Source organism: Rhagoletis zephyria, unplaced genomic scaffold (assembly GCF_001687245.7).
Source record: "Rhagoletis zephyria isolate East Lansing unplaced genomic scaffold, Rhagoletis_zephyria_1.1 Rzeph_scaffold_01181, whole genome shotgun sequence".
Taxonomy (NCBI): Eukaryota; Metazoa; Arthropoda; class Insecta; order Diptera; family Tephritidae; genus Rhagoletis; species Rhagoletis zephyria.
Window position 1 is genome coordinate 107,514 of NW_016158265.1, and position 19,963 is coordinate 127,476.

Consider the following 19,963-nt stretch of genomic DNA (forward strand, 5'->3'; position numbering starts at 1 on the left):
GATCAATTTTTCCTGCACCCCTAAACACAAATACACCCCCTGCTTTAAGGGTGCACGCGATCAATTCGGCATAGGGCTCATTCGAAAGGGCACGGTTTAGCCTTTAATTTCTGATATATGCAAAATTTGTACCACGTCAGGGTTCAGCTCTATAATTTTTCGAAAATGGCCAAAAACGCTGTTTTTAGGGGTTTCAACCCCTTTTTTCTCGAAAACGTGACGTGATGGGACATTTTTGACCCCGGATTCGTGTTCAGCACGAAAAATCCGTTCAGAAACACCAGGTCCCGTCTTATTCGCAGAAAAAAAGTTGAAATTTGTAGACCAGTGTAATTGATACTAGTCGCACAATTTTTAAGGCAGGTATCGCCAATGTGGAGGTATGTTGAATGCATCTATCGGAGCAGTTTCCTTATAAAAGTTAAAAATAATGCTTTTGATGCGCATTTTGGGGTAGGTATCTTAAATGTGCACTTAAGCATAGAGGCAGCAAAGCAAAATATACTGTACTAATAGTGGTTTACAAATCGTTGCTGCCCATAAGTTGAATGAAATAAAAAAGCGTAGTAAAAATAGGATAACGCGTACCTAGTGTGGTAGCAAATTTTAGAACTTTTTAAAAATCGTAGCGAGTTTACTACGATCGTAGCAAAGTGCCAACGCTGACGCTGACAGTGAACGTTTTGCTTATTGTCTTTCTTTGTAAGTGCGGCTTGCTTTGCTTCACTTGACTGTTCTCCAAAAGTGTTTTTGTGAGTACAAAGGATGTATGTATCAGCGACGTGTAAATGCGCATTCATAACTTTGCGGTATGCACTCATCATTAACATTATCACAGCATTTTAGCAAGGTGAAATTTTGCTCGCGGCGTGGCGGCTTCTGAGGCTTACCCAAACACACACGCACATACAAGCTCGCCAAAAAATCTTGGCACAAAAGTCGCTCTCGCACGTCGATAGGCGGAAGTGTTAAAAGGTTTCGCGTTTCAAAAAAAATTTTGTATGTTGCATAGAAATTGGTAGAATGAAACACGAAGTTTTTCGAAATCTAATCGAATGAACAAAAAAATCTTCTTCCTCTTCTTATTTGGCGCTGTAACCGACTAAGCGATTTTGGCCGAGTTCAACAAAGCAGGTCAGTCGTTTCTCTTCAGTGTCAACTGACGCCAATCGGAAATGCCAAGTGAAGCCATGTCCTTCTCCACCTGGTCTTTCCATCGCAGTGGGGGCCTCCCTCTTCCTCTGCTACCACCAGCGGGTTCCGAGTTGAATGCTTTCAGAGCTGCAGCGTGGAGAATTTGAGCAGCATTTTATTCAATGAGAGAAAACTCTTCCCGTTGCAGCGATAATATTAAATTGAACACGAAGTGAAGAAATCGAGAAAGCGAATATTTAAAAAATGTGCGGAAAAATATGCCTTCAACCTAATTTGCAATCTCTTTTCGCCTACAATGACCAAATGAACAACTTTTGTCTGGCATCTTGTAACTTATTGTGGCTTATGGTCGTCTATGGTGTACAGCGAGCTTCTTCCTTTCTTCTTTCCGCATTCCGAGAACAAAAAAAAAAAAATATACTGAAATATGAAAAAGTCAGGGAAGACGCAAAAATATTCGTTTATCTTCATGGGTGAACAACAGCACGTCCATCCATCTATTCGTACATGTCCTTTTGCAACAGACACCGTGTCCAGCGCGGCTCCTCAACTTGGCTTAGCGCAGCGCGCTTACGAGTATGTACATATATCCATCAGCGTTGCTATTGCCTACTGCATATACACATGTACATACATATGTACCTATGTTTGTATGTATGTATGTATGTTTGTGTTCTGGCTATCTGTAAGTACTTTTGGAAGAAATCGCGTTTGCCACAATTAATCTTCTCGTATGAGTATGTCGGCATGCAACCATAGAGGTAAATTCATATGTATGTATGTACGTGCATGTGTGTGAGAATAAGAAAATCCAGTTGGGCTTTGTGGCAGGAGAAGACACGGACGGTGACTAGGCAACAAGGTTTCATCGTNGTTATCATTTCCTCATTTCTAAATATGGTTTAGTTTTTTCTAAATATGGTCACCCAAATTATAAAGGCGACCAAATGGGATCAGCTGTTTTCGCTACCGCTCTAATTCTGTTTAAGTAGGCGAAATAGCTGGGCGAACGGTGAATGACAGCATCGCCCAATTCGGCGAAGTTTGCCGTTCGCCGGTATTGTATTTCAAGCATAAAGCCGCCGTATTTGGGCTTTTCGTACCAAGCTTGGTAAATTTTTTTATATGTATAAATAAAAAGTAAGCAAGTAAGTAAGTAAAGGCAATCTAAGGCTCAGTTTTGTTGTCAAAAGTAAGGATTTTACAATCTAGTTAATTTTATACACATTCTTTCAGGCTTTCAACTTTTACTCCTATAATGTTGTTGTTGTTGCAGCAGCATACAAGTTCCCCGAAGAGTTTTTGGGAAATGTTGCTGGAGTGACAGTTATTGGCCAGATATAAATCTGGATCGTCCCGGATACGGAGACCCGACTGTCGGGGATCGTATACTCTTATAATATTTAGTAGTTGAACTTTCGCTATTTTTTTTTTTTTTGCATCAAATACCAAAATCATGTTATCCATAATTTGCGTGTTTATTCTTGTCACGCCAATGAAGGGACCTAAAGCTCTAGGTCGCCTCCGAAAGGCAAATGGTTTTTATTGGCAGCGATTTCATGGCAGAAGTTCAATCGGGGGTTTGAAAATACGATGGCCGCGGGTCAGGAGTTGCGTAGAGCAACATTTCCTGGAACTTTAGACGAAATATAGATAACGGTCTTCCTAAAATAAAATTGAAAAATTTACTGAAATAGTAAATGAATTTTTGCCTATGAATTTTTGAGGAAAATTGTCCTTTTTTGGCTATTTTAGTCAAAGCATTTAGCAAAACGAAGAAAAATTAAACATTTTAACAGGCAGAAAAAAGTTAATAAATTTTGCTTAAATTTAAGCAAAACGGCAACGCTGACTACAACGACAACAACAACAACGTCATCAGCAGCATTAACGGACGCCGCCGAGAAGCAACCGTTGGCCATATGAACATTTAAGCATATACATACATAAATACATACGTACATCCGTATCTACGTACCTTGGCATGACTACACCGAACGCAAGCAATAAGAAACAGATAAAGAATTAACAACAACCACAACTACGACGGCGGCAGCAAGCAATCCACAATAAATGACAGCGCACAACGTATAGATACAGCGCGATTTTTGAGTTGTTCGCATAGGTGAGGGAATACCTTTGGGGAGGACATTCATACGCGCATAGTTCACCAAGCTGAAAGAAAACATGCCTCATAGAGTTATTAGGAATGAGGGGAAAGTTAAAATGTTCAAAAATGTGCTGCCATTTTCAGCCACGTTTAATAGTTTCCGAGATTTTCGTAATAAAGTCTATGCTGCCGAGTGCGATTTGCTTATTCAAAACAAAAGATTCTAGATTCATTTCTACTGTAACTACTACAGTCACTGGGTGATTGAAATGCCAGGCACGAAGCGCATGAATTTTTATTAAACTTTTGTGGCAAAATTTTTCTGAAGAAAAGTTTTGCCAAGATGTGTTTTTTTACTCAGTCGCATGCAAAAATTTGTTTTCGGGTGTGTTGTTGCAGGACATCGATACGCACGTGTGTATGCCACATGCGTACATACCTATAACGATTGAAGGGGCAGTACGGGTGAGGGGAGTTAGATGGCGGGAGCGCAACGCTAAATCACGGCAACGAAAACGCTCTTAAGCGCTCACGAGCCGTTGCGCCAATGAAAATAACTGCACGCTCAACTGACAACAACAAAGCCTGCTATCGACTCCAAATCTGGTTGTATGCATCGCTTGTGAGTGCATACATAGATAGATAGAACCACGCGCCGCCAGAATCTTTTTACGTTTTGGTTTATTCTCTGCAAAGTATCTGCGTCGAGCTATGTACATACATATGTATGTATGTGCATAAGCATCTGTAAGTACGTGCAGTGCGCGATAGTAGTGCGCTTTTGAGATATACGCCAGAAAAACGGGGAAAAAAACCGAAAAAGCTGATTGCTATCAGGCCTGCTGTATCTTGAAGAGCTACACAAAATAACAACAACAACGCCGCCGACTGATATGCGCAACAATTTAGTAGAAGAGGCGTTCAAAATTCTTAGTTGCGCCGGAACGCAGCGTTGTGGCTCTTGCCGCTGACAGCTCCCACACTGGCTATTCCACACCTTGGGCTTAACGTTGTTGGTATGTATGTATCCACTTTTCTTACAACTTCTATTTGTTTTGATATATTTGATGTGAACGTACCTACATACATATGTATGTATGTAGATGTATACATAGGGCGGCCGTCGTAGCTGACTGTTTAGTGTTGCCTACTACTTGCCACTTGGTAGCACCCAAGTTCGATTCCTGGTCCGGTCAACACTCATAAAAAGCTGCCACTACGAAGCCAACGACCAATATCCGAGTGAAAAATCTTCTCATAAAATTTGGTTGCGGTTCATAGGCGGCGTCCCTCCATTTGTGTGACAACATCAAGGCGCGCACCGCAAATTGGAGCAGAAGCCCGGCCAAACTTTTAGTAAATCGTGTAAGCGCCAAGTATTTACTTTTGTATGATGCATGTATCTAGCTATTTCATATTTATCTTGCTCCTATTACATTTATTTGCCATTGCGCCGCTCCTCCCTTCCGTGACAAAGCGCTCACAATTAATAATCACCAATGCATCAGCGCTCACTTCTTCGGTGTCCCTTCGCTGATTTCCATTCACCTGCAGCCAGGTGGCAGTCATCTTGTTTACCACACAAACTACATACTCGTACGTACGTACATAAGTCGTGCTGCGGCTGAGGCTCTTGGCTTGTATCTGCGCGCAGTCAGCAGAGTATGACAAGTGGCGTGAAGGAGCGTTTAATATCTGCATCTGTGTGCACTAACAAACAAACAAACAAGCAAGGCCCTTCTGACTCTGCCTCTGCTCAGTTTGTAGAGTTTTTTTCCCCCCCCCAGAACAAAGGCGCGCATTTAAGTGCATAATTTGCATGTTTGCACAATAATTGCTTTTGAAAAATTACCAGAATATTTAGATATGAATGTGATACATATGTATGTGTCGTGGAGCGAAAGCGCGCGAGGTGGGCGAACCGAAATGGCTTAGATATGTAGGTAGTTGACTCTGCAAAATGCCAGCGACGTTGGTTATTTGGCGACAGCGGGCCGGTGGCTGGTTACTGGCCTCCCAGTAGATGGCTTTGACTTGTTATCTTATCTGCTAATCAGTTGGTACCTAGTGTGTGAATGTAGGCGAGATAACTGCGGCAGAAATATGCTGTTGTGAGTTCGTTTCATTGTCTTTGGGGAGGGGATCATTTAGGGCGCATTTAATTTTTCCGTTAGATCCACAGCTATTTAAGCGGTGCATAGAACTTCTGCTTCCGTTTGCTTTCGGAAATATGCTAGTGTCTCACATTCAGTCAAATTAACCAATCCGTCAAAGCGGAGTTCAGTATGTCCCGTCGCTTCTCACATTCACTTCAAATTGTTTCCAGTTGAGGACACAGCAGTTAGCACCACTTGACATGCCGCAACCCTGTCGGGTTTTCTTTTGTTTTTTTTTGTTTTTTTTTTGTTTTACCTTTTCAGCATTCGTGACTTACGAAACACGCCAATCGGTATTTGCATATGGCAATGCGCCAGTTATTCAATCATTCAATTGACTACTCTTTGTAGTTTTGTAGATTTTTTTTCACGGAGCCTTCGATTGCTTTCGCCAACTCATCAAACTCTCATAATTCACCTGAACTGTCAAAAATCGCCAAACGCGCCGGCCACGCTGCCTAGCTGCCTAGCTGCCTAGCTGCAACAACCGCAGCAACCACCAGCGCCATAGTTGCGCCCCTCAGCGCTGCTATCGGCGGCCCCCACCCGAATACATACATATATCCATTGAGCCATCACAGCTATCAAACTATCAAACTAGGAAACATCTAGTTTCCGTCCGTCGCCGGTCCGTCCGTCCGACTGCTCAGCCGTTTGTTGCGTTTATGTTTGGTCATCGTCGCTGCATGCCACATTCTGCCAACCGCGCCAGCTGTCCGACCGCGCGCCCGCCCTCCCGTTCGCGTTTTTCACCTTTGCTTTTTCTGATTTTTGAAATAATTTACCAAATAGAATAGTATCCAACAAAAAAGCAGATCGGTATTACGGATCGTGTGTGCACGACGATAATGACTGCGCATTTATGTACTTAAACACAAAAACACACACAAACACGCGGGCGCCCATTCAAACAGCACGCAACTGATGGTTCACTAGATTTTACATAGATACTTAGGTACTTTTAGAGCGGAAGGGAGGGACGTTATGTTGTTCATTTGCCGCCTTGCGGATGGTGCTTTGTTCGGCGTTACAATGAATGCTGCTGCTGTGTTGTTGCTGGTGTTGTGTCTTTTGCCGACAACGCGCTTTGCGAATCCGTTGTTGGTTGTTGAACTATGTGGCAATTGAATCATGATTGTGTTACATTGTATGCACACATTTGACATATTGATTGGCACTTTTTGATTTGCGGTCTCGAAAAATTTGATAAAATCGTTTTTTTTTGTTTTTTTTTTTTTTTTGGCTTTTTGTGTTAGCATCGTAGCAGTGCTGCCTAGTGTAAGGTTGCATGCGTGGCTGAGGTGCGGCGAGGTGATGCGTGCAATCATAGGACCAACATCAGGGGTCACTGGTGATATTTTTGTAAACAGTATGCCTATACCGTTGTATACGCAGATATAATGGGAAGTCAGGTGATGGTTGCTGAATTTTTGGGCTTTTGTTTGCATTTGACATAAACATTTGGCAACAATTACAGCTGTCGAGCTACGAGAATAGGCGTAATGACGGATGATCACAAACTGGTGTTCAATGCATATCGTATTAAAGCCTGATTATGGCAACTTGCAACTTAACTTAACTTAACGGAACGTAGAACTTAGAAAATCGAAATGAAACAGACTCGACGTGGCATTAAAAGTTAAGTGAAGTTTCGGCTGTTAAAATTATAAGCACCATCCATTTAACAGAATTTTGAAGTGATAGCCGTAAGTTACGTTAAGTTGCCATAATCAGACCATTAGAAATCCTAATGAGGTGGAGGTGCGCGCTATGACTATGTGAGCTGATCTTTTAAGTAAATATTTTTTATAGTGTATGCGGGTAAGGTTCATAAAGAAAATAGGGACAGGCTAGCAGGATTTAGGCCGTCGGCAAATATGTACAGGTTTCTGTAGGCCACTTCGCGCACTTAGCAACAGAGTTTTCAAATAGGCATGTATGTACATATATAAACTTTTTTTCGTTCAAATCGAAGTATGTAAATATGTGCTATGTAGAAAGAGATATCGAGATTCATGAAAATGTTCCTTCGGAAAGGAAAGCTGCATAAAAGTTAAGAACTTAACAAGTAATTTTTAAGCAAAAAAAAAACGAGTTCAAATCTCATATAAAAATTTAGGAGTACCGTTAACTTTTTCGTGATCCAATGATCGGATCTAAACCAGAGTATATGGCCACCTCTGAGACACTAATTTTCCGATGAAAAAAGAATTTTCGAAATCGGTTAACGTGGTCCAAAGTTATGCGGTAGCATACATAAAAAAAAAAGTATTCCGACGAATTGATAACCTCCTCCTTTTTTTGAAGACGGTTAAAAAAGGAGAAGGTTATCAATCCGTCAAACTATATACATATATACACTAAAAAAAAACGTCTCTTAATTGAAGAAAAACAGCAATCACAATGAAGAAAAATGGGAACGAAATAGCACTAAAGAAGTTTTATCCTCTTTTCATGCCCAACATTTCCTCAAAATGATAGATTACATCCACTTTTCCATATTTTCGTGTACGTTTTTACACATTCGGGAGAATTTTTTACTCATTCGGAAGAATTTTCGACCTTAAAGTAAGAAAAGTTTTTCTTTGATCCAGAGATGGATTTTTGGTTCAGTGTATATTTTTTATACCACGTTAACCGATTTCCTCAAGGGTGGACCCCCTTGTTTAGATCCGATAATTCGATCGTGAAGAAATTAACGATAATCTTGAATTTTTATATGAGAATTGAAGTCGGTTTGGTTTAACTATCCTTACCACATACATATCGTCACTACACACGAATAAAGGCACGATAGTGTTTTGACGGCAAAAAAGATGCTTATGAAAAACTTCGGCGAAGTATGTTAAGAGTTTTTGACGCTAAAGTTTTTTTATCGTCTTTTTGCGCCGTCAACTTTTGAGCTCGCGCCTTTATTCGTGTCTAGTGACGATATATATATATGTATATACATCTATGTATTAAATATTTTTCGGCTAGCGCCTATAGCGCCGACTTACCTTCGCAGGTGAACTGTCCATAGTGCTTGCCGGAGCTCTTGTCCCCGCACACCACACACTCGATGTTCTGCTTGCAGTCCATATTTTGTTTGGAGTCGCTGTTGCTACTCTGCGAATGCAGGCTATTCGCCTGAGAACTAGGCGTTGTACTGCCACCGCCGCCGCCGCCGCCACCACCTCCTCCACCGCCCGCCGCACTGCCGCCGCCCAAGCAATTAGACGCCGCTTGTTGGCCTTTGATCATGACGCCGAGCTCCTGTCCGTGATTCTGTTGCGCCGCCGCCGCTGCATGATGTGCTGCCGCCGCATGGTGTGCCGCCGCGCTAGCTGCCGCCGAGGCAGCTGTCAGACTGGAGAGATCCTCTTTGATTGTATGATGTCCGCTTTGGTTGAGTGTGTTCGATTGGCCCCCCGCGCCACCGAGCCCGGAAAGGTCCTGCTTGATGCCCGCCGACTGTTGGCTGGCGACGCTGGATGGTGTTGTGCCGCCGCCGGTACCCACGGAGCTGCCACCCGCGCCGGGCAACGAGCCGGGACCAGCGGAGGCGTGCAGATGTCCACCGAGATTAGGATCGTGCCATGCGGAGGGTGGCGGTACGCCCAATGCCATTGAGCGCGGCAGGCCGAGATCGAAGGCGGACAGCTCGGCGCTGGACTGCGGGCGTGGATTGAAGAAGCCGGGAGCGGTGGACGGTGAGGCGCACATGACGCCGCCACCGTACACGCTCAAAGAATTGTGGGTGATAATTTTGGCGGCTTGCGGGGCGTAAGAAGGAAATGAAGTATGCACTTTGCTGGTATGCCGTCGACACAAAGCGGTACGAGACCGTAGCTAGTTGTGTGTATTTTTGTACGTGGCGTAGCGGCTGTTTGCGCGTTTGATTACCACCTTTCGTTGCTATAATTATGTTTTTCTTTTCTTCGGCTGCGATGTTGCACAAGAAGTGATCGCAGCACTCAAAAGTTCTTAATCTTTTTTTTTTGTGCAAAAATTCTTTGTATTTTCTCATCAACCAGTACTCATTTTTTGTATTATAATTTTCGTATCAAAACACTGCTGGTATGCAATATTTCTCACTTTATCATAATTTCTGATCGAGCGAAAATTTCTTGCACACACGTTTGGTTGGCGATCGCGTTGCCGCGCTAAAAAATATACGAAATATACTTATTTAAATTCAAAATTAATTAACACTGGTAAATTTTAATCGCACTCCGCGCGTATTTCGCTAAATTCATTTAATTTATTATTTTTATTATCGAACACTCTTTCGTCAATAATTCATATATGTTCGGGCGTTGCAACCGAGAACTTTCAAACGATTTGCACACACTTTGTAAAATTTCAGTGATTTTTCTCCTTGGCATATCTACGCAAGCAGTAATAAAAAATAACTTCAGATGTTCGGAAAAATGCGCGTCATGCGACCAACAAAATCTCAGCTGTTTTCGTAAGGCCTTTTAGAGCCTGACTGGCAAAACATTCGTGGCAAAAGGTACACGACCCGACCCGACTCGACCGTTTCGACCTAACGACACATCACACAAATCTCTCATTCCACCACTCAAAGCAGCCAGATTGCCACTACGAACTCAGTGCACACAGCTCACACAGACGCCGAACATAGAGCGCACACAAGCAAGCGAACGTTTACGCTCGCAGCAGTGCTGCCAGCCGCAGTCAGCCACCCTGAAATCTAAATCGTCCATTCAATCGCCTAGGCTGCTCGCACGCTTGTCACCAGATGGCGTGCGCATTTGAGTGGAAGTGGCTTGCCGACTCGCTCGCACCCGTTCGCTAGGCCTGGGCGGCGGCAGCCGTGCTGGTTATGCTGGTGGTGGTGGTGGTGTTGTTTGTAGTGGTGTATGCGGCCATGTGGCCTATGTCTGCGCTCTATGGCGGGGCAAGACCTTCTACGTGTTTGGTTGAGCGCCACCAAAGCACACACACACACGTCTCCTCACTCTCCACGCTGGTTTATGTGTGCGTTGATGTATTTGCTCAGCGTTTGAAGGCGGCTGGGAGCCACTGAGTTTTCCACTCCACTCACTCCATTTCCGTTTAGTTGCTCGCGTGCGCAAAAAGCGCTCAAGCCATTATATTTTCCTTCGCTCATTTGTCAAGTAGCTGGTGAGCGAGGCGCTTTGGATGAGATGTGAGTGGATTTGTTCGTTGGGTTTGTGTGAGTTCGCTTCGTTTTGGAGCGGTGCAAAGAGTATGGCATACATTGAACTCGTTTTTCTTATTAGTACATTTAATGTATCTGGTAGATACTCAGTTGCCTTTTTTTTTGCTTTTATACATAGTATGCCACTTTAGCTTTGTTGTTGTTGTTGTTGTTGTTGTTGTGGCAACCGCTTGACTGGTTTACTTACATTGTTGCTGCTTTTACATACATATTTATTTTGTTTTTTTGTTTTGTTTTGTTGCGATCTACACTACATACTTTAATCAAAGAAATGAGAACAAAAAGAAAATTAAACAGATAAGCGAAAATTACCGCTCGTTCGACGAGAGCAGAAAAGCCACTTAAAGCGAAAAACTTCACTCCACATCACTAAATCCCTCCCCAAAAAAAATTATTTTAATGGCTTTAAATGAAATTTGTTGATTTTTTGTTTTCGCTGACTTAACATAACAGCGTTGTTGTTGCTACCTTTCCATGCGCTCATTTATCGTAATGACTTTTTAAGCAACAGTCGATGGCAGCAGCGCACTTTTGGTTGGTTAATTTAGGTAAATGCAGTTACCCAGCCACGTACGATCAGCTAGATATGTACATACATACATACAATATGTGTATATATATGTATGTATGTGTTATTCGAATACAAATTTATATGTTTTTATTGGCTTAATATCAAGCAAATACATGCATGTACATTAGGGTGCCCATCGAAAATGATTTTTTTTTTTTTAATTTTAAGACCCTACCCCCTAATTTTATTCGTTTTTATGAGAAATATTATTGCCTATTTTTATAGATTTTTTAAAGGTCACATTGTGCTTAGCCTCCTTAAGTACCGTCTTGAACATTTTTGTTATAGTTATTGATTTGTTATTTTTTGATATTACCGTTACGTTGTTCACCAAATTCTGCTGGGATCGGTCAAGTAGTTTTGAGATACGCATATATCATATAAGTGGGCGGTGCCACCCCCATTTTCTTAAAATTTCTTGAAAAATCAGTTTTTTGCTAAAGAGCGATTGTGTATATCAATTTTTAATCAACATTGATGAATCACTGAAATTTCGGTACATGCACCCGTATAAATTCAAGGCCGTATTTTAGAAAATTCGCCTAAATTCTGCAATTTTTATGCGATTGCAATAAATGAGCTGTCAGGTTATTTAAAAATAGACTTAATTCTAGATAGTACTCCATATTTTGAAATTGTAGAAATTATCGATAGTGAAATTTAAAAAATTAAGAGGAATATGTTTTTTGTTTTTATTTTACCCGATTAAAAATGCAAATCAGCCACGCCCGACAATATATTATTATACTTCATTTTAAAGGCCTATATATCCCCTTCTCAGATCATATTCGATCCTTGAAATATTCGATCTTTGAAATGGTCATTCAAAAACTTATAGATCTACAAAATCGTATTTTCTGACCTACATAAATCTACAGGTCGCGACCTCTGACTCACCTTTAAAAAACGAATAAAATTAGGGGGTAGGGTCTTGAAATTTCCAAAAAATCTTTTTCGATGGGCACCCTAATGTACATACATACATATGTACATGCTAATGTTTGTATGCACATATGTACATATATCTGAGTAGAAACCAATTTAAAATGAATTTTACAGATTAAGAGCAGGAAAGCTTCAACTTTAATAAACAATAACTGCCATATTGCCATGTAAACGCGTGTGTAAACAAATAACCCATACATATGTACACATATTGCATATACCCTGCAAAAATCGCGACTACTCCGTGCACGCGTGTAAAGAGTGCTCCCTAAGGACCAATGAGTACCCCAAAATTAACCACATTTCATATAAAAAAAAATATGGTCCAATTAACAGTGCGATGTCCTAGGGCAGGACCATATACTCCATCTCTGCATTACATCAGCACAAAACTACTCCAACACATTAACAATGGCATTGTTGTTATATTTTTTCGTTAGTACCTACACGCTTTTATTCTTCACTTCTCAGATGCTTTTTCGAAATAAATAAAAACCAAAAACAAAAATTAATATTTATATGTTGCCTCTGACGGAATTCGAACCCGAACATGCTGGGAACTAACAACTAACACTGATCATCTCTACACGTTCAGCTACAGCCAGCCATGCAAATGCGCTTGCAAATGCTCAACTTCAATCACATTTCGTTAAAACACGAGCAGTGATCGGGTAACAAACAATAAGCTGGTGCAGAGACACGAGTTGATCCGCTACAGCATGACAGAGGAACACTTTTATAAGTACTCCAATATACCACAAATAGACTACGTGGTGCAATGATTTTTGCAGGGTACATACATATGTATGTATGTAGTATATACATACAAATCTACATATTCAAATGCATATACGTATGTATATGTACAAGTGTCTCGTATACAAAGATCTGTGTGCGACTCACTTAATTTAATTTCCCCTCATGCTAATCGGAAAGGCATACACATTGTATTCGAGCAATTAAAACCTATTGGATATTGCTAAAATCGTTTCCATTAAGATCTAATAAGTCAAACTCGATTTTTTGGCGCTCAAAATAACGCCTTCCAAATAAATATAAGTTGTGTTTTTTTTACAAATTATCCAGTAACTTGCCAGCAACTCTCCAGTAACTTTATTTCTAAGAATTCGCTCTCATAGAAAAAATTTGCAAAAAAGTACGTGAACGCTTTTCCAGTAATAATTTGCAAGTTTCATGAACAGCTGATAAATTGCTTGTTTATTCGCAGCAAATTCCTAATAAAACAATATATTTTGTATTTAAATGGGTTTATTTTGTAAATTTCTACAATAAAAACCCACAAACAGTTTTCTTATTAGTTTAAATTTCATCCAGCAACATGCGATCAGCTGTTTTTCGTACTGGCAAATTCTTACAAGTAAAAATTTATCCATTAAAATCCAGTAAAAACTTGCAACTTCAACTGTCAATTTTCGCTCTCTCAATTTCCCCTACTTTGCAAGTTTTTGCGTACGAAAACGCCAAAACATGAAAATTCGTAAAAACTTTTACTGGATTTTACTGGAAATGAGTAAAAAAAACGCAACTATAAGCGAACCCGTGAAGTTGAAGATTTCTTTATGAAATTTAATTGAAATTTTTATCGAATACCAATATCTAATGATATAAATATACCTACATAATAATAATAATAGATTGGCGCTTACACATACATACATACATGTGTGTTCTTGTTACCAATGATGTCGATGACGTTCACATACGCCAGCAATTGTACGCTCTTGGTCGAATAATCAATTTCTCAATTTCTTTTAATTTGAATAACTACCAAACAATTAATTTAAAATATTTTAATGTCGTTTGAAAGGTATTTAAAAAATATATATTTTTTTTGTATATACAAGTTTTATTTTTTTTTGTAGGGCTTATGAGAAAAATGAGTTTTTATAAAAAAAACATTACAAAATTAAAAGAAAAACGATTTTTATTATTAAATCTCGTTATTGTCAACACATAAAAGTTAGCTTCTAAAGGTGTTCAGCCCCTCTTCTTCGGCAACACAGAAAGGAGAATTCTACTTCGTGAGGGTTATAATCTCTAAGTGCGGCCGAAGGCTGCCTACGCTGAAAGGTGTTCTCTGCAAAAGGTCTTCGGCAACACAGAATGGAGAATTCTACTTTGTCCAAGTACGCAGAAAGAAGTTCTGCGTAAAAGTACTTGCGATTGTTCAGATAAGACATGTTTTACGGTGATATTTATATAAAAAGTACATTTGTAAAAAAAAAATGTTTTTATAAAAAAACTTGTTTTTTTCATATATTTTATCAATAAAGAATATCAATGTTGTATGTCAAAAGAGAGGTATTTTTATTACCTTTGAAACGGCATACAAATCCTTCAAAAATCAATAACAGTTTGCGAGATATTTAATTTTAATGAAATCCATTTTTTACTTTTTGACCTTGAATAAAACTAACATTTTTTGTTTCCACCAAAAACAAAATTTGTTGTTATTTGTATAAATTCCTCTATAGAGCCCACTATCTTTATTTTTATTTTTTTTTTTAGAATTGTACGTACATTTGTCCCTGTGTTAAATTCCATTCTCTGGCTGTTAATTAACATTCTCTGGTTGCGCTTCGCTCGTTCATAGATTTGTATAAAAATATAATAAACATTAAATAAACAAAAGACAAATAGCCAAAACTGGTCAAAATATCGCACTGTTATTATTTTGTGAACAACTGTAACAGCCAATTTCACCAAACTATTTAATTAACTTTAATTTTCGAATTTTCGGTTTCACCAATTAATTTTAATTTTGATTTAAGTGACCTATGCTCTGCACTTAAATAAAAGTTAAATCAGAATAACCACACTCAGAGGTGTTACACGTTTAATCACCTGATCATTGTGCATCTGCTGCTTACTTGTATACCAGCCCTGCTTTTACAACACAGCGTGCCAAAGCTTTCAAAAGCTCTCAGTACAAATGAAAGCGAAAGCTAGTCCTAGTCTGTTTTACAACCACTTTTTACTCACTTAAATAAATAGTTTATTGAAACTGAAAATAATTAAAATGAGATTTAAATAAAAAGTTAAATTAAAGTTAATTTCCACTTAAATAGTTTGGTGAAAATGGCTGTAAGTTTAGGCGTGCGAGTTAACTTGTTAGTTGACTTGTATGGCGCTACGGGGCGTATACGTTACATACGCAACTGTGGGTATATGAGCATGAGTGACAATTTTTACTTCTTCTTAGTATCTATATCTTTTTTAAGTTTTCATTTAAATACAATTTCGCGATGGAATCTAGTTCTTAATACAAAACTGAAGATAATGCATTTGCTTCTCCTCCAATTTGTGGCGTGCACTTTGATATTGACACACACAAGGGATTGACCTGCAGTTTACGCTTATTTTTTGATACTTCTCGATGTAAAATCTTCTTTCGAAAATTTGGTGCCAAAATTTCTTCATTTAAAACGGGATACGCAGCGTGCTATTGCTATAAGCCCTAAATATAATCAATCGAACCTTTGGGCCACCATTTTTCCGAAGGTCGAGCTTTTTCTTGTGCAATTATTTGTTTATGCTTCACAACGATAAAAGAAAAATACAACTTTCACAATTTTTCGAAATTCGAATTATTTTTGAAGTTTCTCGCGATTGGTAATACCGGATCTTCTCATATTTTAAACATTTAAAAATGATGATGTTTCCGTCTCTTTTTTATTTTTTATTTGGTCATAAATTTTTATATAAATGTTGATACATTTCTTTTTTAATATTACTCACATCTCAATAGCTTTAAAATCGCATTTTGGGCTAATATTGTTTAATGCTTTATTAGCAATTACAGAAACTTTGCCGGAATGCATCGAGACGAAAGTTATGCACGCTTTTGTCTTGACGCCCAATGAATTTTGTATGGAAAACGTTTGCCGTAGATATTTACCTCGCAAGAGCTTTTCAACAAGTATCGATTGACAGCGAGTCTAGCGCGCTTGCGATAGTCATTTCATCGTTTTCCATACAACAAAAAAACATTGGGCGTCAAGAGAAAAGCGTGAAGAACTTTCGTCTCGATTCCGGCAAAATTCTTTTTTTCTGCAAATAATTGCTAATAAAACGTACAGCAATATTAGCTCAACGCGCGATTTTAAAGTCCTCGAAATGTCAATAATATTTGAAAAAGTTTTAATAACTTAAAAAAAAAAAAATTAGAAAATAAAGAATGAAAATGGGAAGGAAACATCATCCTTCTTAACTGTTTAAAGAATTAGCAGAATCGGTATTACCAGTCGCCAGGAAACAAATAAAATCTAAAGAATTTCGAAAAATGTGAATAGCTATAGCTTCCAAAATAATTCGAATTTCGAAAAATTGTGAAACTTGTATTTTTCTTTTATCGTTGTGAAGCATAAACAGATAATTGCACAAAAAAAGCTCGACCTTCGAATAAACGGTGGCCCACTTCATAAGTTTTTACTTATTTTCCTGTCAGGTAGTCTGTAAGAATTCTAGACAGCAAACCTTTTCTAGCATCTTGTCCAAGTACGCCCGCCCTAATTTGCGATATATAGTAATGTAAAATCCCACTTCCTACTCATAAGACTCCTAAATTCCGTAGATATGTAATAGATTAATCAAACATGTTGTAGATAAGGCATTTAATTATAAATATGCAATTAAATTTTTTCTTTCACAGAAATACTCGAGCCTTATCAGTGATAAGTGAACGAATTTCGAATGTTTTTTCTCGCTATTGCGCATCGATTTTCCATCGAATTCTCGCACTCTAAACAATGTACATGTATGTATGTATGTATGGTCGCTGTAATCGCTACTCCTTCCCTTTCTACTTGGCTTCTTGACGCTGGAATCCTATTAGCTTAACATTTTTCACGCTCTAACTAATTTAATATGGCAGTCTAATGCAAAATAGAGGGAAAGTCATGTACTGGCGATTTATAACTGACATCTAAGGTTTCGGTCTGCCACCAAAGTTAATGCTAACTGTGACATTTGGCACACCCAAGACGTGCTAGTCCAGGCCGTTGAAAACCAGATTCACAGTAATTGGATTTTCACGAAATATTTGTATGTTTGTGTGCGTGAGGTTATCGATTCGTGAACTTTTTATTTGCTAAAAAAAAAAATGAATGAAACAAATGATTGGAACATACATATTTTTTGTTCTTTGAACTACATACGTATATATACGTATTTAAAAATAGCCACTGGAGTATAGAGTTAACTTTAGTTAGTTAAATTTTTGCAGAATTTAACGCCAATTTCAACATTCGGCCCGGGATGGACAACAACGGTTTAAAATTAAAGAATCTCCACAGGCAAGCCCCTTTTTCGCCGCTGCCCATCCCCAACCAACCAACCCAGGGGCCAGCATATCAATCGCATCGGTCATACCACTTTGCCATCGCTCGGCTTAAAATGTGTCGCAAATGTTCCGAATGCCACCGCTGCCCATCGTTGTGACCATTCACTGCTCGGACGTTCGGCATTGCAGCTGGCATTCGAGTCCAGTTGACAGCTCAGAAGGGCAAATACTGGTGATGGTACTTTGCACTACATTTAAAAGTGACAACATCAACAACAACAATGGCAAAAAGCTAGTTCGAAAGTGCCGTTAGTTAGTGGGCAATAAGAGTTGCTCATACCACACGGTGCCCGCAGACCACAGAGTCAAAGGGAAATGTCAGAAAAGTTCTGCCATTTTTTCTAAGCTAAAACCCGAACATTTTCTTTTTGTTTTTTTTTTGTTTTTTTTCTTTTTTGTTCTCCAGTTTGGGCTTGTGCGCAGTACTTTGGTGTGCAAGTGTGGGTGCGGTTGCCTATTTTCCATCATGGCGTGTGGTAGGGTTGGTGACTCGGGGAGCAAACGTACAATTGGATGATAAACGAGCTGGTCTCATGGACAGGGTTGGCTGATTAAAAAATCTTTTACTTTTTTCGTTTTCTTATCGCTTCGCATTTTCTTGCTTGCTCTCCTACTCTCAGTGCACATTTTGCCGTTCCTCAACGCCACCTTTGGTTTTCTGGTATGGATCCAATGCGACGGGGCGCGTAATGAGTGCAAAAAAGAGGTGCTAATATATGCCAACCCACTTGCCTCGGGATTAGTTCGCCTCCGGGGCATGAGGGCACAAGAGTCTGCACTTTTCTCGCTCTGGAAACAACCTCATTGCGGCAGCATACATGCCAGGCCACACCATGTGAACTCGATGCTTCGTTTATCATTTTCTTATTGGGATAGCATTTAATTTTCTTATTTGCACGACATCCCAATTGGCATTAGGCAAAGTGAGAAACTCACTCACTCGCTCGCTCACAGTCTCACCATTTCCAACTGGCTTTCAGCCTTGAGTAGCCCATTGAGTGTGCCTGACACACAGCTGCACCCATCCGTGCGCGGAGCACTCCTCTCCGGCGCTACACTCACAAGTTTGCTTCGTTGAGTTTCTCTGCCAACCGACTCCACTCAAAGACGACGTCGTTGTATGTGTCGGTTTGTTGCGCGTGCGGTTGCTTGTGCTGAGTGTACGCCCTTATTGGCCATGTCGGCGCCGCTATCGCCTTCTCGCTCTAACACCTCTGCTTTCTCAACCGCACGCCATCGCGGTCTAAGCGCCACCGCTGTAAAGGAATGTGCGGCCGCGTTGTGCTCGCTCGACCGCTAGAGGTCTCTTTTGCTCCAATTGCTGGAGCATAACCTTTGCGCGGCCCTCGATGAGCTCCAATATGCTACGATGTTTCCCAATGTTGTTGCTTGTGTTGTTGTTATTGCTTTGACAACTGTGCTGTTTGTTTGATTTGATTCGGGTTGCCCCACTTTGGCCTGCTTCCACTTCTCGCTGTCTTGGCTGCTGAGCTTTTGTTGTTGCCTTACGTTTTCCATTGCAATTGAACCTAATCGCAGCGCCCTCGACACCTCTGGAACCTCTGCCGTCGACCGACCGACCAGCCGTCCCACGGACAGACTCTGCGCAGCTGTGGCATCAATGATTTTTGTTGCAGCAGGATATTCTCGTACAAATGCTAGCACATCTGTGCGATTTTTGTTGATGTTGTTGTTTGTTAACGGTCGCAGTTGCCTCTTTCTGGCTCAGTGCTCGTTGTCGTCGTCGTCGTCGTCGTCGTCGCTGCTCAGAGTTCGCGCGCATCGATGCACTGCACCTCCACCCTTTCGGGTTAAATACTGACAACCCTATTTGAGCGCCTTTTTGCACTTCATGAACAGTCGGAGTCAGTCGACGATCCGAACACACCTTTCATCGACACCCCACTCACTCGGCCACCCATCGGAAGGCATGTGGCCGCCATTACTGTGGGCGGTCATCCCACTGCCACTTCCGTTCCTCCGCCCGGAGGCTGCGTTTGATTGTTGTTGGTTGAGGGCGACTTGACATGGCACCGAATTAATGAATTTTATTCCGTTTTCTTACACTTTCTCATTTCGGGTATCCTTTGAAGTGATGAAGCTATGGAGAAAGTATTTTAAAGAATTTTTTAATTCGAGGAAAATAGAATTGAACCCTTTTAGGGGGATTTTCTTACGCTTGGTGGAACACACCCGAGAGCACAAAAGATCATAATTTTCACAAGGATATTTGTGCATAAGCACACATAACTCTCAAATGTCGCAGTCAGTGGCGGATCCAGCGGAAGGTTTTGGGGGTTAAACTACGTGTCAGGCAGTAGCGGACCCACGGGGAGTGTTTTAATACATAGAAACCATTTTATACATACATATGCGCCATACTAAAACACCCCCCGTGGGTCCGCCCCTGGTCGCAGTGTATGAGATTCTTTGTGTTTGTTGCACTTTCCGGTAATGAAAATAGCAGATTTAAGCT

General features: G+C 40.3%; 1 protein-coding gene across 2 annotated transcripts in view; it reads right to left on the reverse strand.

Moving 5' to 3' along the window:
* svp (COUP transcription factor 2) overlaps positions 1-10,181 on the reverse strand; it is a 71,504-nt gene extending 61,323 nt beyond the window's left edge. Inside the window, exon 1 of one of the 2 annotated variants that reach the window (XM_017616312.1) lies at positions 8,421-10,147. In XM_017616312.1, the coding sequence (XP_017471801.1) occupies positions 8,421-9,126 (706 nt within the window). In that variant the 5' untranslated portion in view covers positions 9,127-10,147. Of the gene's footprint in view, positions 1-8,420 lie in introns of both variants that reach the window. The other variant, XM_017616313.1, reaches the window with a different exon arrangement.
* Between the last annotated feature and the right edge of the window lie 9,782 nt (positions 10,182-19,963).